Source organism: Cervus elaphus, chromosome 12 (genome assembly GCF_910594005.1).
Source record: "Cervus elaphus chromosome 12, mCerEla1.1, whole genome shotgun sequence".
Taxonomy (NCBI): domain Eukaryota; kingdom Metazoa; phylum Chordata; class Mammalia; order Artiodactyla; family Cervidae; genus Cervus; species Cervus elaphus.
Window position 1 is genome coordinate 95,494,399 of NC_057826.1, and position 23,795 is coordinate 95,518,193.

At 39.5% G+C, this 23,795-nt stretch overlaps 2 protein-coding genes across 3 annotated transcripts in view; both read left to right on the top strand.

Annotated features, from left to right (window-relative positions):
* Positions 1 to 6,469, top strand: part of CCDC112 (coiled-coil domain containing 112) — a 125,671-nt gene extending 119,202 nt beyond the window's left edge. For both annotated transcript variants that reach the window (XM_043920799.1, XM_043920800.1), the window contains 4 exons: positions 2,603 to 3,013; positions 4,399 to 4,494; positions 5,395 to 5,513; positions 5,754 to 6,469. In XM_043920799.1, coding sequence (XP_043776734.1) covers positions 2,603 to 3,013; positions 4,399 to 4,494; positions 5,395 to 5,513; positions 5,754 to 5,784 — 657 coding nt within the window. In that variant the 3' untranslated portion in view covers positions 5,785 to 6,469. The remainder of the gene's footprint in view (positions 1 to 2,602; positions 3,014 to 4,398; positions 4,495 to 5,394; positions 5,514 to 5,753) is intronic.
* A 4,374-nt stretch (positions 6,470 to 10,843) lies between these two features.
* Positions 10,844 to 23,795, top strand: part of PGGT1B (protein geranylgeranyltransferase type I subunit beta) — a 52,235-nt gene continuing 39,283 nt past the window's right edge. The window contains exons 1-2 of the mRNA XM_043920120.1: positions 10,844 to 11,003; positions 21,283 to 21,401. Coding sequence (XP_043776055.1) covers positions 10,864 to 11,003; positions 21,283 to 21,401 — 259 coding nt within the window. The 5' untranslated portion in view covers positions 10,844 to 10,863. The remainder of the gene's footprint in view (positions 11,004 to 21,282; positions 21,402 to 23,795) is intronic.

A 23,795-nucleotide genomic window follows, 5' to 3' on the forward strand; every position in this document is an offset into this window, starting at 1 on the left:
AATTTTAATTCAGTTGGTTTGACAAGAAAGGTGTGACAGTTCAGCAGGCAACATACCCAAAAAGGAGCATTAGAGAAATACTTGATTCTGCACATAAAGTATTAGAGGAAATAGCTGGTGGTTTCTTGTTGCTATTGTTTCTCTCCAAAATAAGGTCAATGTTCATAAAGTCGACACTTAAAACTTTAAGAAAAATTTTGAAACATAAGTCATTTTTAAAATCTCAAAATAACAATCTAGTAAGAATTACTTGGACTTCCCTGGTGGCTCAGACAGTAAAGCGTCTGCCTACAATGCAGGAGACCGGGGTTCAATCCCTGGGTCGGGAAAATCTCCTGGAGAAGGAAACGGCAACCTACTCCAGTATTCTTGCCTGGAAAATCCCATGGACGGAAGAACTTGGTAGGCTGCAGTCCATGGGGTCACAAAGAGTCGGACACGACTGAGTGACTTCACACACAAGAATTATTTGGGATTTTTTTTCCAGGGGCCAGCAAAGTCAGCATCACCTGGGAACTTGTTAGAATTCAGCAGGGTCCAACCCAGACCTAGTCTGAACTCAGGGAGTGGGGGCCCCAAAATCTGAGTTTAAATAAAGCCTCTAGGTTCTTCTGTCAACAAGCTCAAGTTTCAGAGCCACCTGTCTAGGGTGGAGGAGCAGGCAGTGTCTCTTACCTGTGCTTCTTGCAATAAAAGTAAACCACCTAGATTCTGGCTTTCTCTTCCTGTTCCCAGCCAGTCTGTTCCCTGATCCCTGGTGACTGATTGGATGTAGGGGTGATATCGGAAAGAGTGTGAAAGAGGAGACGTCATTTACTGAAGCAGGACATGTTCGAGGAGAAGTGGGAAGTTTGGGGTATAACATCAGGAATGCAGTTTCGTATTTTGGGGGTTTTTTCGGCCACACCCCGCAGCATGCAGGATATTAAGTTCCCTGAGCAGGGACCTAACCCATGCCCCCTGTGGTGAAAGCATGGAGTCTTAGCCAGTGGATGGCCAGGCAAGTCCAGGAATGCATTTTAAATCTGTTGAGTTGAGAAGGTTGAATAGAAAACTTACCATTCTTACCTCCCCCTTCCTTTAATATATCCTGTGTTTTGTCTAAATGAACATACTTCTTTTCAGACATTCCATGAACTTTCTGGTTCACGTCCTCTTGCTTATCTTGTTCTCACTTTCTGGAACCGCCTTCTTTCTTCTACTCTCCACTGCTAACTTACCTACATCTGCCCAGATCATATGCTGCTTCCTTTTGCCTACTCACCCCTCAGAATTTCAGTAGCACTTATTTAATATGTCTTGTGTGATATGCAATGGCACATTCTAAAATATATTCTAGTATTTATGCACATGTCTTATCTCACCTAGAGCAGTGCTGGTCAAACTCAGTCCAGGGACTAGATGTTAGTTTGCAAACTATTTCCGGTCTTCAATGAGTTATCGTGATTATACCAGAATCAACTACCCAGTAAGCATGCTATTTAGTTAAAGTGACTGTTTTTTCATAGAAAACTTCCTCGTTGAAGAAGTACGTTGATTTACATTCTGCATGAATCCCTGATATCGTTGTGGACTGGTACTTGGAGTAGCGCTGGAATAGATGGCATTGGTATTGTTTTAATCACCTGTGGTTCCTACTCACATTGTGTTGCATATAGTACACATAGCTTGAGGATGTATTTCATGAAAATGAATGATATACCGTGAGGAACTTCAGGGGAAAATAATTCAGTTTCCTTTATGGCATAGAAAAGGCTGCTAGAATTTTAAATAATCTTTACATACCCACATGTAAAGATATGAAGCTATTTTGCTTTTTCTTTTTTTTTTTTACACTTTTGAAGCACTACGTGCCGGGCACTGACTCATTTAAACTTCAGAACAACCCTGTTTGAGAAATGCTACCTACAACTTACAGATGAGCAAAACGAGAACAGAGACATGTAACGACTCATCCAAGGTCACATCTAGTAAATGCAAAGCCAGGATTTTGTCCCAGATACCTGGCTTTAGAGCACATATCCTCACCTACCTCACTTTTAACTCCTTTTCTGAGTTTGACCAGAGATGGGTCACTCAGAAAGGATTCTAAGTCTAGAAAGAGAATTTGGAAGCAGAAGTGAAATGATCAGAGGAAAGGACTGTTTCCCCTTGAATATAAAGGAAGAGGTAAAGGGGAAGAGGAGACTTCATGAGGTGCAGTCCTTGTGTACCTGGTGATTCAAAGAGGAAGAGAAAGGCCAATGGAATAGCCATTATTTAGTGTTTTAAAAGATACATTAAATTTTTTACAAAGATAAGTAGAAAAAAATTGCATTGGTTTAAAAAACCACTTTTCAAACCTAAGCAACAAGCATACTGCGGTCACCATGTAGAAAGAGATATGGATTTGAGGTTGTATTTTAATATGCTTTTGGCAGGAATTCCCTGGCAGTCTAGTGGTGAGGACTTGGTGCTGTCACCGTCAAGGCCCAGGTTCAGTCACTGGTTGGGGAACTAAGATCCCACATGCTTCACAGTGCAGCCAAATAAAAATAAAACATAAAACGCTTTTGGTTACTAAAATATTTTATCTTGTTTTCATTGCTTTTTAACCACGTAGTCTATTCAGCATTGGAAAACCAAAAAGCAGCAAAAAATGGAGGAAATTTTCAAATTAAAGGAAAAAGACAGCATACAAGTACTTTCTCATAATAAACAGGAAGATAATCAAAAACAAAAAGAAGAACAAAGAAAGAAGCAAAAATTGGCCATTGAAGCTTGGAAAAAACAGAGAAGTATAGAAATGGCAATGAAAAGCGCTTCCCAGTTAAAAGAGGAGGAAGAGAAAGAGAAGCAGCAGCAGAGAGCTCGGCAGCGCCAGTGTAAACTGAAGCTGCTGCTGGAAACCTACACCCAACAGAAGAAAGAGCAGGCAGAGTTCTTGAGACTTGAAAAGGAGATACGGGAAAAGACAGAAAAGGCAGAAAGAAGGAAAACTGCTGCTGATGAAATTTCCAGGTTTCAAGAAAGAGTGAGTAAATACATTTCCTGAATAATTTTTCAGTGAAACACATGGAGGTATTACTTCCAGGCTCAATTCAGCAAGAATTAATTGAATGCTTCTTATGTATCTGTCCTGGACCTCGTATTAGTGCACCGAAATAAGCAGGCTGTGCTCCCTGCTTTCTAGCAGGTTAGAGTCTGGCGGGAATGGCTGGTGTGCAAACAGGGGACTTGAGCGTGCTATGGTAAACAGCGTGCTGCTGGGGGTGCCGACGGACAAGTGTGGGAGGTGCATTGCGAGGAGGGAAGGGACCGCAGCTGTGAGACGGGAGGTGGTACTTGAGTCTTGGAAGGGAAGAAAAGGGAAGGGAAGGGGAGATCTTTCCTAGCAGAGGGAGCAGCATGAATGGGCAGCTTGGAGGAGCGTAACAGCGTAGCTTTTGGGGGAACTGTAGACACGGCAGTATGCTAGGGGAGAGGAAACCAGCAGGAGCAAGACGGAAAGGCAGCCGCAGTCCAGGTCCTGAAGGTCTTGCCTGCTCCGCCAGACTGGCCGCGTTGCTTGGTCGCTGTCCATCTTCCTGCCATAGTGTAAGCTCCATGAAGGCAGGGCTTTTGTCCTTTGTGTTCATGCCTTACCCTAGGGTCTAGCACATTATACTCAGTATATACTTAGAGGAATCAAGTTATTGCTGAGAGAGAGGATTATAGTGATTTTAAACAAATGTATACAAGAAAAATCCTAATCAAAGAAAGAAGTTGCAGTCTCATCAGATAGGGTGGAATTCAGCCCAAATATATTTAAAAAGACAAGGAAGGGTACTTTAAAATGAAAAAGAGTACAAATGACAGATAACTTAGAAATTGCATCAAAATGCAAATATGGGCAACACTCATAAAGCAAAAAATAAGGGAAGTACAAAGAAAAATAATAAAAAAGTAATAGGCAAAAACACATTACTAATGGTATTTCTCTTATATAAAAATAAAAGTCTCCCTACACAACCAAAGATCCATTCCCCAAAAAGGCAAGCAAGTCACATAATAAAAGACTTAGAAAAAAAGAAAACCCTGTATTATACAGAAAGTATAATGCAAGAGATCTAAAACTAGACATCTCTGTATTGATAACTGAAAATTTTACCCATTAAAAGAAAGGAAGTTTTAGATTGACCCATAAAATAAAACAAGAAACAGTTGAAAGAACGTGATTCAGAAAGGATGTGCATGTGTTACATTGATATTCAGAGAAAATAAAGCTCTTAGGTTTTCTTTTTTTGGAAAAAGTTGATATTACAGGTATATTTCTGTTTAAGGTAATTTAATTTTACATGCAAGCAACTAAACTTTGAAACAAATTCTAGCTAATTTTACTTCTTAATGTTATCTTTTTTGTTGGTATATGTCTTTCAGGATTTACATAAACTTGAATTGAAAATTCTGAATAGACAATTAAAGGAAGATGAGAAGGCAGAAAAACAAAGAAAACTGGCAAAATTAAAAGAAAAGGTACTCTACACTGAGATTAATTTACTTTCATTGTTATTATCATAATTCTTTGATTTGTAAGGATACAAACATAAAATCCAATTCTCTTTTATCTCCAACTCCTTTATTTCATACTTACTTATTTACCAATTACAAAGCAACTGCTTTAATTCTACCATTTTACATTATAAGCACCTCGGTTTCCTTTACCCTAAATTCCTTCTCTCTTCCTGCTCTTTGTCCTTTTCTTCATTCTTCCTATGTGAAACAAAGTGAAAGTGTTAATTGCTCATTCATGTGTAACTCTTTGCCACCGCCCTCAAAGCTCCTCTGTTCATGGAATTCTCCAGGCAAGAACACTGGAGTGGGTAGTCTTTCCCTTCTCCAGGGGATCTTCCCAACCCAGAGATCGAACCCAGGTCTTCTGCATTGCAGGCGGATTCTTTATCAACTGAGACACCAGAGAAGTCCCCATTCTTGGCTCTATGAGCCTGTATTTTAAATCTATAGCAGCTATGAGCATTGTTTAATTTCATTGGTGATAGATACTAGTGACTCTCACAGATGAAACAAAGGACTACTTACTGGTGGTTATTTATCTTAAATTTATTGTCTGTCTTACTTGGCTGTGTTATATTTCCCTCATGAGAAAAGTAGAAAAAAATACAACAGTGGAAGTAGAATAAAGTAACTAGAAAAAATAAATCAACATTTTATTAGTAGATTGATGTAATCCAAATTTTATTTTAGCTGTAACAGCACAATTAGAAGTTTACTGAAGAGGTTATTAACAAGTTTTATTTCTGTCTAGTGAATATCAAATAGTTTTCTTAAACCTGCTTTCTGTTACTAAGGATCTTACAAGTACAAACACAGTAGTTCATATAAATTAACTGGCACTCATTTTACTTCCAATTACAGGTTGAAAATAATGTTAGTAGAGATCCCTCTAGACTTTACAAACCTACCAAAGGTTGGGAAGAACGGACCAAAAAGATAGGACCAGCAGGCTCTGGGCCACTTCTACATATCCCACATAGGTAAAGAAGGAGTTAGCATGGGTGTTCACTATATAATAATCTAATAAACTGTATATGAAATGTATATATTTTATGTAGTTTATATATATTATATTTTATAATAAATAAAAAGTTTATTATAAGCTTTTAAAAGAGTGTATAGATTTAAAAAAATCTATATACTTTTAAAAAGTTAACATTTAATCAAGACTTTAAAAAAATACCCTGTATATTTATACGCTCTTTTCTTCTTCTCCTTAGGGCTATTCCAACCTGGAGACAAGGAGTTTAGAAAATATGGGATCATGAAATTCTCCTTCAGTTGATGAGAATGTTAGCATATGGAGTTATAGGAGGAGAGAATGACCATGTCCTTAAAATTTTATTAGCTTCTTCAGATTGATTATTGTGTTGCATGTGAATTGGCAGGTATTAAGTTCTACAATGCATTGTCATTAGTATTTCCTGTTTATCCCAAGAGGGTAATTAATATATGTTGGCCTATTGATGTAAAAGTTCTTTGAATAAGTTTATGTTAGAAACAGTATTTTATTTAAATAATTAAAACATTTGAAAGATTTTTTTTTTGTCATGGCATGGCAAAATAAATTGAGACAATCATAGAGTGACATTTTTAAACCAAGATTTTGTACCATTTATAACTTGGAACTAAATTAACTTGAGTAACAGAAATTTAAAGTTTCTTTTGAGTTATGAAATAAGTTAGAACTTTTTCTAAGTTTAACAAATTGGTAATTTGTCAGTTACTACATTTTTGTGTAACAAATATTTTGTATTTGTTTGAAGCATGCTTTGTTTTATAAGGAAAATATTTATTTTAAAAATATACCTCTCACCTCATATATATTCTGTTATTTGCATTAATGATACACAGTCTTACTGGTCTCCTTTAGCTGTTCCCGTCTCCGTTCAGCCTTCCTGGGGCCCACACGTTTATAAACTCTGTGTCCTTCACATCTTCTCGACTGATGCACTTTTCTTTGGTGCTTTGTTTGCCTCAAGATATGAAAGTTTTGTTTTGTAACAGCATTGGAAGTAAGCTGACTTTAAAGGACTATGATATTTCTTAGTGATATTTAAAATGTTTTAAAATTGCTAGACTAATATATTTGGTCAAAAGAGTCAGTTTTAAAATTTCCAAACTTTTATAAATGAAAACACAATTTAACTTAATTCAACTCAACTTTATGGAAAAAAATTTTTTAAATCTTAGTTCCTAACTTTAAGTAGTTCTCAGCTTAACACGAAAGGCATCATATACATGATAAATATAAGAAACTTCATTTCTTATAACTTTTATCTCAGAGTATTTTAATTATAATTTGATCATTTAGGTCAAATGATTTAGATACACATTTACCAGGAGTAGCTAGTTTAAAACCTTTTCTTATTTCGCAGTTAATATTCAAAGTAGTTGGCTTCCAGATTTTGGAAACTGAATTCTATTTATACAATTCTTGGTGCAAAAAGAGAATTAATATAAAACACTGTTACTCAGGAATGCCCATTTTATTTGTTGCACTTGTTCTCCTTAACTTTTTAAAATGATTTGAGGTGGTTTAGAAATAAAATATAAAGAATAGGACAAGAGAATTTAAAAACAGAATTGAATAACAACAAGATAGAGCAAAGTAAAGGTTGCTTATGCATTGCTTTCTAACATGTTGCTTTTTTGTTGTACACAAATAGAGCTTTCTGTTTCCTGTATTTAAGGTAAGCCTATTGTATTGGGTGAGGTGATTCTTACAGTTTTTGTTTAATTTTGGGGTTTTTTTTTTTAATAAAAGAAAGTATAGTATTTTGAAGAAACTTGTCCTTCTAGTTGTATCTGAAATAAATACGGAATTTATCATATGGATCCTTTGTATAAAGGATGTAAACATAATAATGTCTTCAGTTACAGGCTCATGGAAGAGATGTCAAATAAACATTTCTTATACTGGATTAAGAAATTGAGAAAAAAACACTAAAGGAAAAATGTTATAAAGCACCCGCAATTCTACTACTATAAAGGTAACTTCTTCTGAAAATATACCTACATAATTTAAATAACTAGTCTTAGAGTACATTTTAGATACTATACTATTATCACTTAGCATTACGTCACATACATTTTTCTGTGTTTCTATATAATTCAAACATTATCATTTAATAGCTAAATAATATTCAATTGTATAGATACTCTGTCATTCCTATACCTTGAAGACTTGTGCTCTACAATTTTTAGCTAATAATGTGCAGTGACATTCTATGTGAAGGATTAGATTCTGTCATATGTATGTCAAAAGTCTTGTATGGTCAGAATCACCCATGAAAACGTGGGTGATTACTTACCTAGGAAGTATATTCTGTCTCAGTGAGTCCACCATAGAAATATTTTCTCCATTTGGATCATATTAGTGGTTCTTGAGCTGAGAATCAGATGAAATATTTGGCTTCCCTCTAAGAGCCAGGTTGAATAGATTGTCTTTCTATCTGAGCTTTGTCTTTCTGTCTGAGCTTTGAATAGCTTCAGCCATTTGGTGGTATATATGTGCATATTAAAAAGCAGAGACATTACTTTGCCAACAAAGGTCCGTCTAGACAAGGCTATGGTTTTTCCAGTAGTCATGTATGGATGTGAGAGTTGGGCTATAAAAAAAGCTGAGTGCCGAAGAATTGATGCTTTTGAACTGTGGTGTTGGAGAATACTCTTGAGAGTCCCTTGGACTGCAAGGAGATCCAACCAGTCCATCCTAAAGGAGATCAGTCCTGGGTGTTCATTGGAAGGACTGATGTTGAAGCTGAAACTCCAATGCTTTGGCCACCTGATGCGAAGAGCTGATTCCTTTGAAAAGACCCTGATGCTCGGAAAGACTGAAGGCAGGAGGAGAAGGGGCTGACAGAGGATGAGATGGTTGGATGGCATCACCGACTTGATGGACATGGGTTTGGGTGAACTCTGGGAGTTGGTGATGGACAGGGAGGCCTGGCGTGCTGCAGTTCATGGGGTCGCAAAGAGTCGGATATGACTGAGTGACAGAACTGAACTGAACTGATGTGCAAGTGAGAAAAATCTTCATTGTAATAATGGAATGGAAAGCTCCTCTAGACTGAGCATACCTATGGACAATGACTGTTGGCCTCCATATTTGTACAGAAGCACCAAAGACAGCTCTCTGCCCATACCTGGCTGTTTGTCAATGCAGTATTTGTTAAAGACATGTAGGAATACCTTGAATAATTAATAACTAGTACCTAACATGCAGGGTGCTTTGGATTGGTGAAAACTCCAGCCCACATGGTATGCTTTTTAAGAAATACATTTTCTAAGAAGGCTAACAAAATTATGCCCAAACTTCTACTAGCTGACTGTAAAAACCGAGTTCAGACCAGATCCTTGTGTGGATATTTTCCCCTAAGACTACCTCATAAACTTTTAAAGGGAAGAATGTATGGCTGAAGCAACGGAAATCCCTCTTTTTGAAGAAAATTAAAAAGAAGCTTATGCTATTTCATTTTCTAGCATATGCATACTTGGAGAACACCTTGTGTTTATTTGCTGTTGCAAATTGATGCATTATTGATGCTGGATGACACACTGACTTAAAGAGTAAAATCTCTGGTCTCCTAAAGAAAATGATACCAACCCTCGTATGCAAATCAACAGTGGTGTGTGTGTGTGTGACACAACTTGTATGCGAATCAGCTGTGGGGTGTGGGTGTGTGTGCACACGCGCATGCACATGCAATTACTGGTATTCTAGAGGACTAGAAACATCTCTTTTGTAGCATCGATAATGATTTAATCAGCATTTCAGTTCAGTCGCTCAGTCGTGTCCGATTCTTTGCAACCCCATGAACTGCAGCACGCCAGGCCTCCCTGTCCATCACCAACTCCTGGAGTCCACCCAAACCCATGTCCAACGAGTTGATGATGCCATCCAACCATCTCATCCTCTGTCATCCCCTTCTCCTCCTGCCCTCAATCTTTCCCAACATCAGGGTCTTTTCCAATGAGTCAGCTCTTCGCATCAAGTGGCCTAAGTATTGGAGTTTCAGCTTCAACATCAGTCCCTCCAGTGAGCACCCAGGACTGATTGATCTCTTTTAGGATGGAGTTGGATCTCCTTGCAGTCCAAGGGACTCTCAAGAGTATTCTCCAACACCACAGTTCAGAAGCATCAATTATTTGGTGCTCAGCTTTCTTTATAGTCCAACTCTCACATCCATACATGACTACTGGAAAAACCATAGCCTTGTCTAGACGGACCTTTGTTGGCAATGGAATGTCTCTGCTTTTTAATATGCTGTCTAGGTTGGTCATAACTTTCCTTCCAAGGAGTAAGCGTCTTTTAATTTCATGGCTGCAGTCACCATCTGCAGTGATTTTGGAGCCCAGAAAAATAAAGTCAGCCACTGTTTCCACTGTTTTCCCATCTATTTCCCATGAAGTGATGGGACCAGATGCCATGATCTTAGTTTTCTGAATGTTGAGCTTTAAGCCAACTTTTTCACTCCTCTTTCACCTTCATCAAGAGGCTCTTTAGTTCTTCCTCACTTTCTGCCATAAGGGTGGTATCATCTGCATATCTGAGATTATTGATCTTTCTCCCCACAATCTTGATTCCAGCTTGTGCTTCTTCCAGCCCAGCATTTCTCGTGATGTACTCTGCATATAAGTTAAATAAGCAGGGTGACAATATACAGCCTTGACCTACTCCTTTTCCTATTTGGAACCAGTCTATTGTTCCATGTCCAGTTCTAACTGTTGCCTCCTGACCTGCATACAGGTTTCTCAAGAGGCAAGTCAGGTGGTCTGGTATGCCCATCTCTGTCAGAATTTTCCACAGTTTATTGTGACCCACACAGTCGAAGGCTTTGGCATAGTAGTTATCTCCATATTAGTTTTGTAGATTTTATCCATTCAGCTTAAAACTGTGGGCCTCCTAAAATGAATCTGTTGGCAACTTTATACTGACCTATTTCGTATATACCATCTTCATGTTGTTTAGGGCCCTAATTGTTTCAAAACAACCTTGAAGCTATTGATCTTGCACTTCTTCCCAAGTATCAAACGAAGATAAAAGTTCTGGAGGGATTTGTGGGCTGAATTTTACAGGGTTTGAGAGATGTTTCCAAAGCTTTGGGCTTAGAGTACAAAACGGCAAGGCCACCAACGGGGAAATCTGAGGGAGAAACTGCCGCGTAAGGCCTTCGGTTGACAGCGTGAGGTTTCAATCGCCAACTGGGGCGGGGGCGAACACACGCCCCCTCCCCACTCTCGCCACCTGGGTGTCGCCTCTCGGGTTTCATTCGAATCGCGCGCCAACTGCTTCCGGGTCGCCGCGGACGTCGTTTCCGTAGCAGTATGGCGGCCACGGAGGATGAGCGGCCGGCGGGGAGCGGAGAGGGAGAGCGGTTGGATTTCCTGCGAGACCGGCACGTGCGGTTCTTCCAGCGCTGCCTCCAGGTTTTGCCTGAGCGCTACTCTTCGCTCGAGACCAGCAGGTAATTGGTAGCTCACAGTCAGCGGGGCCGACACGGGGCCCGGTCCCCCGAAAGGCGCTGTGGAGCTTGACGGCTTAGTGGGCGCCCGCAGGGAGCTGCGCCGCCGCCCACTGGGTACTGCCTTCCTTCCCGGGCCGTGGTGCGGTCTCCATTGCTCCCGCGAGCTGCGGCCAGAGGGCTGGGACGAGCTGGAAGTCGCGCGCTTTTGGAATCTTCAGGTTCCGTCCTTTTTCACTTCCCAACCATTTTTTCGTATCAACTCGGAGCTGCTTCCGCGAGCCTGTGAGTCACTTGGCCTCACTTCTGAGTATAAAAAGAGCATTTGTCATCGTATTTTAACTCATAATCTCTCCAGTGCTTCCCTTGCTTCCGTAAGGTCATTTAACTTTTCATTGAATGCCTGTATGGCATTCAGTGTATAGAAGCGGCAGAGAGCCTCTAACGTTTCTGTAGATAAGAACTTTCCAGGAATTGTAAATCTAATGATAGGGTTGGCGTAAAAGGTGCAGTGTTGGTTGGAGCAGTCTGTTAAAGTTTTATTTGCAGTAGCATTGTGAGTTGAGGTCTGTGATCTGGCAGAGGCTAAGAAACTGAATTAGCCATTCAGAGTAGAAGTCTGGGGATGAGAAGAACGAGAGGAGGAGGCGATCTTTGTTTGCTCTGCATTGCTGTATTTCAAAGTGAGATTCCAGAGATGCCTTGGGCTGGCTTGGAAGAGAAAGCAGATTGGTTTTGCCCTGATCTCTTTCCGTATTTTCTTAACTGAGCCTGCGGTTAAACGGTTTGACCGTTTCATGACTGGGTCAGTTTTGGAAGTTTTTATAGGTTACTTCTGCATACACGGTCAAGAAATAATATATAGGTGCTGGAGGACAGCTGAACAAGACATGCAAGCAGTTTCAGTAGGGCTTTCAATAGGTTCTTAAACCAGATTTCCTTAGACTTTCCCTATTCACCCTTTCCTAAAGAGACTACTTCCAGTCACCACCTGAAATTATATATGAATTGATTGATTTAAAATCTTTCACACAAGATTGTAGACTTCAGGAAGGCACAGTTTTTGTCTTTTTTGTTTACTTCTATAACACCTGGGCTGCTTCATCCAATTCGGTAGCCACATTTGGGTATTTAAATTTGAATTAAAGTTAAATAAAATTTAAAACTCACTTCCTCTGTTTGCAGTAGCTACCACACTTCAAGTGCTCAGTCACCACGTTGGCCTGTGGCTTTTGTTTGTGTTTTAGCATTTCGGTCATCTGAAAAAGTCCTACCGGACAGTATTGCACTAGATCCTTGACTAATCTGGCATAAAGGCAGGCAATAAGTACATAATTTGTTAAGTAATCATTCTGAGTTTAGCCCTGAAAGGTGAGCAGATTTTTGCTAAAGAAAGAGTGAAACATCATTTATATTCCTTTTTCCATCCATGTGTATTGATTGACTAGTAGAACCCATGTCTTGACCTAAATTAAATTAGCATTTCCGAAACTCAGTTGATTGTGATGGTATGGGATGTTTAGAAATATACTGGTAAATCACATTTATAGTTTATGATGATTAATTCTATGTGAATTTAAGGCATTTGAATAAAAAATATCATCTTGTTTGACTGTTAAACAGTTGAACTTTGCTTGTAGTCATCACAGGTCTGTGCTTGCTTTGTCAAAATGCCACTATGTTTGATCTCTTTAAAATTCAGCAAGGACAAAACCATATAGACTATGTTGGCAGTAAACTCTAATCTTGCTCATAGCATAAGTAAAGCAGCAAAAATTCTCTGATTAAACAATTAACAATTGATTTAATAACCATATAGTCTTAGAATTTACACCAGGCGTTGTATATCAGATAATAGATATGTAATATCACTGCACTAGTAAAGAAGTATTAATTATATTCTTTTTATGCTTCATGTTTGTTATCTAATCATTTTGGATTTTTTTAAATGGCTCAGCTAATAACCACATTTAAGATACTCTGCGCATACTGGATTTTGTAGTGATTTTTTAGAAGTTTTTCAATATTTCTTGATTCAAACTTTTTACTTTCCTTAATTCAGCATTAAATCCTTTTGTGGTGTATGTGATTCATAATTGACTTTAAGGTGCTTCTGAAAGAAGCTTCAACTTTTTAAGCAAAGGTGACCAGTCACAAAATTTTTACTTAAGATTAAACAGCGTGTTAACTAAGTCGTAACTGTTAGCTGGTATTGTAGTTAAATTCCACAAGCATTTATTGAGGGGCTGCCATGTGTCTGGGTATGAGGATATGGTGTAAAGCAGCAGTACCCAACCCATTTGGCACCAGGGACCAGATTGGGGGAAGATGATTTTCCTTGAACAGAGGGTGGGGCGTTGGGGGGGTGGCGTTTCAGAGCAGGATTCAAGCACATTACATTTATTGTGCAGTTTATTCCTATTATGACATCAGCTTCAACTCACATCATCAGGCATTAGATCCTAGAGGTTGGGGACCCCCGGAAAGTGGTGATTCAGGTGTTCCTGTGTCCGTTTCTTTTTACTGATAGATATGAAGCCGCTGACTCTTAGGGAGGCTACTATTGAACTAGACATTTAGACTCTTATTTTCTGACACATCATTTCAGCAAAATCATTTCTCTCTCTCTTTTAGCCTGACCAGTAGAATAATTTTATTTTTATTTTACTTTTCTAATAGTGGCTTTATGAAAATTAAAAGGTTCACTCAAGGTTTTTCTTCTATCTTCTGAAAAGTGGTAGTTACTAGTTAACTCAGGTGAATGTAGACCTTGGATTGTGAGCTTTATCAATGAGCAGGTTTCTTTTCATGAATAGTTTAGAGAGCTTTTTGGTTATATGATATTGTTGCCTTTAGTGTTTGGGCAGTGGGCATTAGAATAGGCCTTTTTAAATTGAGAAGCAAAATATTGACCATTTTCTGTTATGTTATTTTTACAGACCCAGCTCTTCTAGAAGGGTTTAGACAATTTGTTTTGTTTCCAAGACATTTACCAAGTCTTTCTATTCTGGTGTCCTCCATATCCCCTGTGTATCCTGTGGTATAAGCACTTAGCCACCCCCCAGCTGGCAACTTCTCTGTCCTTTGGTTCCTCCCTTATCTGAAGTATGTCACAGTCTGACGGGGTGCTTATAAAAACACGTGCACCTGAGCCCCGCCCCAGATCCGCTGCGTCGCACTTTCTGCTGGGCTTGGGAGTCTAGCAGCGCAGTCAGCATCCCAGGTGGCTGTCAGGCCCACTAAAATCTGAGCCAGTTTGCCTGATAGGAGAAACAAAAGTACAAACAGAGGATTGCAGCAGTGCTCCCCAACTCTAACGTGCGTGTGACTCACCTGGGGTCTTGTTAAAAGGCAGGTTCTCAGGGTGTAGGTCTGGGCGGGGTCTGAGATGCTGTGGTTGCGACAGGCTCCCACGTGAGGCTGAGGCTGCCAACCCCCCTTGCTGACCCCTGCTGCCCCACTCTGAGTTTGCTTGCACAAAAGTTGTGATCGTCACAGGGCATTCTGGAAGCACCTCTGTAATTCAACCCAAAGAGAGACTCAGGGAAAAGTCTAGTCTGAGGTTTCTTGGAAAAAGGTAACCCTGGAGCTAAATATTAAACGATGTGTTGAGTTTTCATGTATGTGGGTGGATAATAGGCAAAAGGACAATAAAGACAATAAAGATAGATAGGCGAGTGTTGAGCAGAGCATCGTCAGTCAGTTCTCTTAATCATGGTTCAAAATGTAAGGCCGGTGTGGTCGGAATTTAGTATGAAGGGTAGGCGTGGACTTTGCCATGTCAAGAAACTGGGAACTAAATATCACGTGGGTGATGGGAAGTTGCCAAGCAGTGGGTCTTCCTGGTTAGATAAGCATTTCAGAGTGATCATTAGACTTTAGATAGGTTATTATCTTAAATGGGACAAGACCAGAACCAGAGTCATCAGTAGTGACTGAAGCTGTTGCAGTCACCCAGGAGCCAGTTCCTGGGATAGCAGAAATAGGAATAGAAAGGAGAGGATGAATAAGGAAGGAGGAATCCCAGAATTCTAGGGTTGAAACTGCCAACTAGAGAACAAGAGGCAGAAGGAGCAGGTTTAGAAAGGAATAAGATGATATCTGTAGTAGCACTTATACCATATAGTTGCTTAGTAATTTTCCCCACAACTTTAACCTGCTTAAGTTTAGGATGTTTGTCTTATTTATTTTTGTCATACCATCAGTCTGTAGTGGTAAAGAATCTGCCTGCAATGCGGGAGACCTGGGTTCGATCCCTGGGTTGGGAAGATCCCCCTGGAGAAGGGAACAGCTACCCATTCCAGTATTCTGGCCTGGAGAATTTCATGGACTGTATATATAGTCCATGGAGTTGCAAAGAGTCAGACACGAATTTCACTTCTAGCCTGTAGTGGATATTCAGTAAACATTTCTTATTAAAAATTAGTGCAGGAGAAATTTAATTTTGCATGTTAAATAATTCCAAAAATGTATGACTGTTCTTGAAAATATTTATAGACTGAGTTAGCTGTTTCAAGATATTATGAATGAAGAATAGGCTTAAAATTCTGGAAATCATGCATCTTTTCACCATTCATTCCAAATTATTTATTGGTGCTTCTATGTACTGTGTATTTTAACTTCATGATTCCTTCTAACGTATACTATAAGACTCCATTTCCACTGTTGATTTTATCCAGCAGCTGTGCTTCTATTTCTTAATGTAACTATTTGTTTATAATTTTAGAACTCTTTTGCAATATGATTTTGGCCATGTTGTCGTCACTAATTTGTGTCTGACTCTTTTGTGATCCCATGGACTCTGGCCTGCTAGGCTCCTCTGTCCATGGGGTTTCCCAAGCAAGAACACTGGAATGGGTTGCCATTTCTTTCTCCAAGGGATCTTCCCAACCCAGGGATCGAACCCAAGTCTCCTGCATTGGCAGGCAGGTTCTTTACCACTGAGCCACCAGGAAAGCCCTGGTTTGGCCACAGCCCCACCTTAGATCTAGGCAGGCATGCAGTCTGTTGTTGAAGATGCTGGTAGATGTCAGGAAAGAAATTTGTGCTAAAAAGTAGCAGAGCAAGTGACCCAAAATTTGAGAATCTAGTCAACTCCCATGAAAAGAAAGTGAAAGTCGCTCAATCGTGTCCAACTCTTTGTGAACCTGTGGACTGTATACTCCATGAAATTCTCCAGGCCAGAATACTGGAGTGGGTAGCCTTTCCCTCCTCCAGGGGATCTTTCCCAACCCAGGGATTGAATCCAGATCTTCCACATTGCAGGCAGATTCTTTACCAGCTGAGCCACAAGGGAAGCCCAAGAATACTGGAGTGGGTAGCCTATCCCTTCCCCAGCAGATCTTCCTGACCTAGGAATAGAACCGGGGTCTCCTGCCTTGCAGGCGGATTCTTTACCAACTGAGCTATCAGGGAAGCCCTGATCCCTAACTCCCATAAGTCAGTGTTCCTGGTATACCCCAAGTGATCATTCACTTGCTCTGACCTGATGGTACAATACTCGATAATAGCATAGGAATATCATATCACAACTGATCCTTGAGCAACTTGGGGCTCGGGGCCCAGGGTATGCAGTGGAATATCAGAGGTCAGGCTCTCCTTACCAGAGGTTCCACAACTTCAGATTGTGTGTAGTACATACTTACGGGGAAAAAAACCAACATATAAGTGGACCCATGCAGTTCAAGCTTGTATTCAAGAGTCACACTATAGTATGGCTAGATTTTTTTTTCCCCCACTGCACAGAATGTTTTTCCTTTTTTCTTTGGGTTCTATTTAATTCTTATTTCTTTTGTGCTGTTTTCTAAGGCTGAAAACAGTTGTTCTTAAGTCTAAACAATGTGAGGCCTTTTGGAAGCACCATTTAGTTTATGTCTCTTACATGCAAATTGATCTGCTGGTGAAGGAACTTGATCAGGGTGGGGGGTGGGGTGGAGGTGTTACTTCTTCATCCATGTAAGATAAACTTTTTATATGTAATGTTGAGAGTAGGAGAAGGGGCAGGAAGACAGGGCTTAGTTTGGTTTTTCAGGCTACAGACTCAGAGTTCAATTCTAGGGGGAAGAAGAAAGGAAGAAAACAGACAGATGTACTCTGAAGAAGTAGTAAAGTGAAAATCCCTTCACTGGCCTCATCTCATGCGCAGTCACCCCTCTAGATGCCTGCACCAAGACAGGTTCCTGACGGTCTCTACCCTAGGCACCGTAAAACCTCACATTATTTCTCCCAGAGGCCCCCAGCCCAGAATTCCTTTTTATTCCTTAGGAATTATTTACTTCTCTCGCTCTCAGAGGTTTAGGGCTACTTGAGAACTCTAGTGTGGTCCAAAAAGGAATGTTTTCTTATTATCTTATCTTAAAGAAAGGCTGGATGTTTGCTCCAAAAACTTCTTGGTTCTCTTCTGCCAGCCACTGCTGGATGCTAAATTTGATAAAAAAATTTTCACTATAGTATTGTCAAGCCTATAAACCTTAGTCTAAACTGCTGTGGGTTGAAAATGCTGGACTTTGAGAAGCTTTTAATAATTAAGTACACAAGATTTTAAAATACTTTACCATCAGATGACTGATTTCCATATCATAGTACAAGTATAATTAAAAAAAAAGATCATTGAGTTAACACTTGCATACAGATAACAGTGTGATTTGAGAGCAGAGTCTCTAGACCTCAGCACTTTTGACATTTTGGTCCAGATACTTCTTTGTTGGATGATGCTGTCTCGTGCATCATAGCAGCATACCTCGCTTTTGCCAGCTAGATATCGAGGAGCACCCTTGTCTAATGAAAACCAGAATTGCCATCAGAATGGCCACTTGGGAGCAGTATTGCCCCAGTGGAACATCACTGTGCTTGTGTAAGCCTTGCTGCCCGCTAGAATCACCTGGGAAGCTCACTACTTCCCATCCCCACTCACCCAAACCCCAGGTTTCAGACCCTGCCTTCCATCTAGAATTTCTGATTTCTTTGCTGTGTAGTGAGGTCTTGGCCTCCAGGTTTTGCTGGTGGTGTATTGTTTGTCTTTAAGCCGATTCTAATTGCGCCATACTTGAGACATACCCTTTTGACTCAGAGCCCCGTCAAGTTATCTAGCATTGAAATCTGAAGGAAGTTACCTGAGTTCTTTGGATTTTATTATCTTGAGCTAGAAAACTAAAGAGGTGAACTGGATAACTTCAGCTTTTAATTTAAAAAGTAACACCTACTTATTTTTACAGCCCCTTGTTTATGTTTTTCTGGAGCATGTTTTAGTAATGGGAAGATCATTGTTTTCTCAACGTCTTCATGTTGCCTGTCACTTATCTCTCTGCATCTTGCTTAAAGACTCCGCCAGCAATGCGGGCTAGGCGGGATCAGTCCCTGGGTCTGGAAGATCCCCTGGAGGAGGGCATGGCAGCCCACTGCAGTATTCTTGCCTGGAGAACCCCATGGACAGAGGAGCCTGGTGAGCTATGTAGTCCATGGGGTCACAAAGAGCCGGACACGACTGAAGTGCCTGAGCACATAGTAATGATTTATAAACTAAATTATTCACTTTATAGATTTCAGCAAAACTGAACCCAGTGATAGCTCTCCAGGAAGGTTAGATGTAACATTGCAGGTCCTTTATTTGTTAGTTAATTCTGTAAATTATTTGACTGCATACCATGCACAAGGCAGACCTTATCTCATGAAACATAATTTTCATCAAGAGAAGTGACTTTCAAATGTGGATACTGTTAGGTAGAAATTTTCCCCATGTTTAAAACATTTTGTTTTAGAGAAGAGTGGTTGGAGGTGGGGGGATGGTGGAGATTGCCAACCAATGAAAAGATCTGTAGTGTTAAGACTGTGAATGTTAGTGCTGTCCCTTCAAATCAGGAAATACCAATTGTAATAGCTTCCATTTAATTAGTGCTTGCTTGTGAGCAGCTAAGCACAATAACTGTGTGAAGTATGATTTACAGGTAAGGAAGCTGACTTAGAAAAGAATTAGAAAGGATTAGGTAACTTAACCAGATTACAGATGGATAGAAATTAGCCAACCGAGGATTTGAAGCTAACTCATTTGACTGCAGATCTGAGCTCTCAACTACTGCTTCCCACATAAAGGGGTTTCACTCCCCTTTGTTTATTCCTGATCTTACTCAGATAAATCACCTCTCTAATTCAAGTGGATTTCAGTGACTTGTTGGAATTAAACTGAGATAATGAGAAAATTTCTAGGTCAGTGCCTGCTGCTGCTGCTAAATCGCTTTAGTCGTGTCCGACTCTGTGCGACCCCATAGACGGCTGCCCACCAGGCTCCTCTGTCCCTGGGATTCTCCAGGCGAGAACACTGGAGTGGGTTGCCATTTCCTTCTCCAGGTCAGTGCCTAATACATAATAATAATCTCTCAATGACCTTCCCGTGTGACTCAGCTGGTAAAGATTCCGCCTGTACTGCGGGAGACCTGGCTTCAAGTTTGGGTTGGGAAGATCCCCTGGAGAAGGGATTACCTACCCACTCCAGTATGCTGGCCTGGAGAATTCCATGGACTGTATAGTCAGAGTCAGACATGACTAAGCGATTTTCACTTTCCACTTTCCAATCTCTTGATAACGTAAGTCTCCCAGGATGTCTTCTTGAGTATACCAGTATCTCACTAGTTTTAATTTTTGCCTTTAAGCTTTAGTTGGAATTAAATTGCTCTCTGATTTCGCCTCCTGTTATCTGATGGGTGCCAGCCTTTTCAGCCAGGGATTAGAGAGAGAATTATACCCTTTAAAAAAATGAGTGACTATTTTTCCATTTCTCCTAAAGTTGGTAATACCATTCTAAATGCAGAGAAGTTAATTATATATAGTGATTGCCTTAGTGCATTAAGGCTTCATTTTCTCTTGGAATCTCTATTTAAAAGGTTATAGAATGCATTGAGTGGCTCTGCGAGATGACTTTAGACCAGATAATTTGAAGTACTAGTTTATCAGTATTAGTCATAGGAATTACTAGAATGTGGAAATGAGATAGCCATGTTCAATCAGACAACACTGTAGAATGCATCTCAACAGGAAAGGAACTATACATGTAACAAACTCTTCATGTAAAAAGCAACCACCAAGGGGACTCGTTTTTATGTGAAAGCACAGACTTAGCTTTCTGAGTCAGTGCACAGTCATGGAGGGGAAGGATTTTGCTTTAGAGTGTTCCATTTCATCAAAGATTATTCATTTCGAGGAGATGGGAGTTAAAATGCATTTGCATTTTTAGTGTTCCTTATTCCCCCTTTTTTCCCAAGGGGTCACATTATTTATAAACAAATTTGAATAATGATAGATTTATTCTAACATCGTTAAAAATTGAGCACCAAGTATAAGCATAACTGCAGATGGTGACTGCAGCCATGAAATTAAAAGACGCTTGCTCCTTGGAAGAAAAGCTATGACCAACCTAGACAGCATATTAAAAAGCAGAGACATTACTTTGCCAGCAAAGGTCCATCTAGTCAAGGCTATGGTTTTTCCAGTAGTCATGTATGGATGTGAGAGTTGGACTATAAAGAAAGCTGAGCACCGAAGAATTGATGCTTTTGAACTGTGGTGTTGGAGAAGACTCTTTTGAGAGTCCCTTGGACTTCAAGGAGATCAGACCAGTCAATCCTAAAGGAAATCAGTCCTGAATATTCATTGGAAGGACTGATGCTGAAGCTGAAACTCCAATACTTTGGCCATCTGATGTGAAGAACTTACTCCTTGGCAAAGACCCTGATACTGGGAAAGATTGAAGGCAGGAGAAGGGGATGACAGAGGATGAGATGGTTGGATGGTATCACCAACGTGATGGACATGAGTTTGAGTAAGCTCCGGGAGCGATGGACAGGGAAGCCTGGCGTGCTGCTTTCCATGGGGTGGCAAAGAGTCAGACATGACTGAGCTACTGAACCGATAAATTGCTCTTGGTGAATCAGTGAAAATTGAGATTTGTATATATTTTCCATCCTTTTGGCCTTATGTATACTGATTAGGTGCATGGAATTCTTTCTCAATTCTACTTTTAGCCTTTAGGTTGCTCATAACCTGGCTTCAGTGAATTCACGTGTACTTCAGATGAGTAGGATTGAGTTCTTAAGCCTTAAATGTCCCTATATTAGAAATTAAAACAAAGGTTTGATTGATATTATTAAATTATAAGAATAAATTGGGTATTTTTGTTTTACAAGTTGGGGCTATTGTTTAAGTTATTGTAAAGTTAGAATGAGTTTATTATTTTTCTGAAACAGAATTCATTGGTTTGATAAGATGGAATTTTGTGTTTTTTTCTTTTTAGGTTGACTATTGCATTTTTTGCACTCTCTGGGCTGGATATGTTGGACTCCTTAGATGTGGTGAACAAGGATGATATAATAGAGTGGATTTACTCCCTGCAGGTCCTTCCCACAGAAGACAGTGAGTGAGTTTTTAGCATTTTATTTTTAATGTGACTGTTTGTACCTAGCGTAACACATATGTTGGACTCGGAAATCTTCGTGTATTCACAAACCATTAGCATATTGGGTTGGCTGAAAAGTTCGTTCGGGTTTTTCGTAACATCTTACAGAAAAACACGAACAAACTTTTCGGCCAACCCAGTATTTTATTCATCTGCGTTTTCCTGGCAATGCGACACTCCCTTTCTGTTTGAGCGAGGAGCTGACCAGAGGTAGGCACCGTTCCTGGAGAAGACGGCTCTGAGGCTCGCGGGGACTCACAGTTGTGCGCCGTGCTGGTGCGCACGTCCTCCTGACAGCTGCCGCCCGACGACTGGTAGTCCCCGTTCGTGTCTGATTAGTTCTGGAGCGTTCGCTGTTTCCCATTCTCAGCCGTTCTGTCTGTCTCTTCACTGAAAAACTCCTCGCCATCAAAAAGTTTCGTTCCAGTCTCTTGCCCCTTTCCCCGCTGATGTTCCGTTAGTGTTTCTTTGATGGTTTCTTAGAGCTCTTGGTTAAACTTCAGCCATTTTTATGGTTCTTAAAACTTTGTATATTTTGATCAATTAAATGAATTCCCAGAATTCATAAATTACTGATCAGCTAAATACACACGTTTTATAAACTCTGTTGTTCACTCCATTAAGTTTAAAATATCGAATATTGATTTAACTTATAAATGTTAGAAATTCTAACATTGAGTTGAATTAGATCAAGCCCAAATAAACTCCCAGAAAGTCATGTACTTCTTATGTGTGATCACTGCTTACCGTTCTTTTATGAGTCAGCATTTATAATTGAATAATGTGGTTCATTGGTTGGAGTAATCTCACCCAGGTAAGCTTTGGGGAAATAATAAACCAAAGCTTTATTTAGAAAGAAAGAGCTTTGATCTATTAGCAGATGCCATTGGACATAGTTTGAGCTTTCTACTTTATTATACTTGAAGTTTGTAGTATTTATTTATAATTTTAAAAAGTCTTTGCCTGTTAATGAATTCTTGTTAGAAAGTGATTAGGCAGTTTTAGATCTTTCAGAATTCTAATATAAATATCTAATCATTTTTCACCAATGACATGAAGCAGCATATGTGATATACTGATGAGTAGTTTTATATTCTAACATGTTGGTAAGTAGTATTTATTGAATGTTCTGCTAAGAATACTCTGCTAAACTTGTACAGAGGGACTGTTGTAAATTATGAGATATGGTTCTCATTCTCTAGGAGCTTGTGGCTGAGGTGAGGTCAAGTTCTAGTCACCTGCAAAATGGAAGTAATTTGTATTTTCCTTTTTAATCAGAACTTTTTTTTACACTAGTCTGAGTGAAAGTCTATTAATATTAAACAGATATAAGGTAATTTTGTTACAGATTATGTGTAATTTTTGTTTGTTTACTAACAGTGCATGTCCTAAATAAAATTGTTGTTTCCTAAATGTATTTCACATAGTACAGATAGGAAATTATACACTATGGTATATAGCAAAGCTATTCTATAAGAAGTTCCTGCTAAAATGTATTACTTTCAGACATTACTTATGATACTCATTTCCTTGGAATAAAATAGCTATGGTCTCTCTAGAAATGTAGGAAACCCATGCTATAGGTTACAATTATCAGAACACTAGTCATTTTTTTCATTTGTGCTTCCTACTTTCTTTTTTATTTTTATCTGCCTTTAAGGACTGTTTGCTGGCTTCATAATTGAGCTAATTAATACCATATTCTTTTTGAAGGCTTCTTACTTTTCTCATTATTTGATCTTTTGTTACAAGAGCCTTGCGAACTGTCATCTGAAACTGTCGCATTATCCCTAATAATTGTGTTAGCTGTGCACTCACCTGAATGCCCAAAATGAGAAAGGTAGAAAGTAACAAATGTTGATGAGAATGTTGCACAACTGTAACCACTGTTTTATAGCTACTGTTTGGCAGTATTTCCTAAAACCGAACAAATATACATTCTGTGACAGCAATTCTACTTCCTAGTATGTATCCAACCAGAAATGAAAAAATGTGTTCTCCAAAAGATATGTACTAGAATGGTCATTCATAGCAGTTTTCACAGGAGCCCAGAGTAGGAATATGCAGACTACCCATCATTGGTGTTGTAGATGAGTGCTGTATTGGAATTCACACACTGGGACACCGTACAGTGATGGGAAAGGACAATTTAGACCTGCATACAAAAATTTGGATGAATGTCACAAACATATGTTGTGATAAAGAAATACATAGTATATTGTTCTATTAATACAAAGTAAAAATGTCAGTAAAGCCAGTCTGAGCTTTGGGGAGTGCCAAGAAGGAAGCAGGACGTGCTTCTTGGGTGCTGGTCATGTACTTTTTCCTGAGCAGAGAGCTGCTTATGCAGG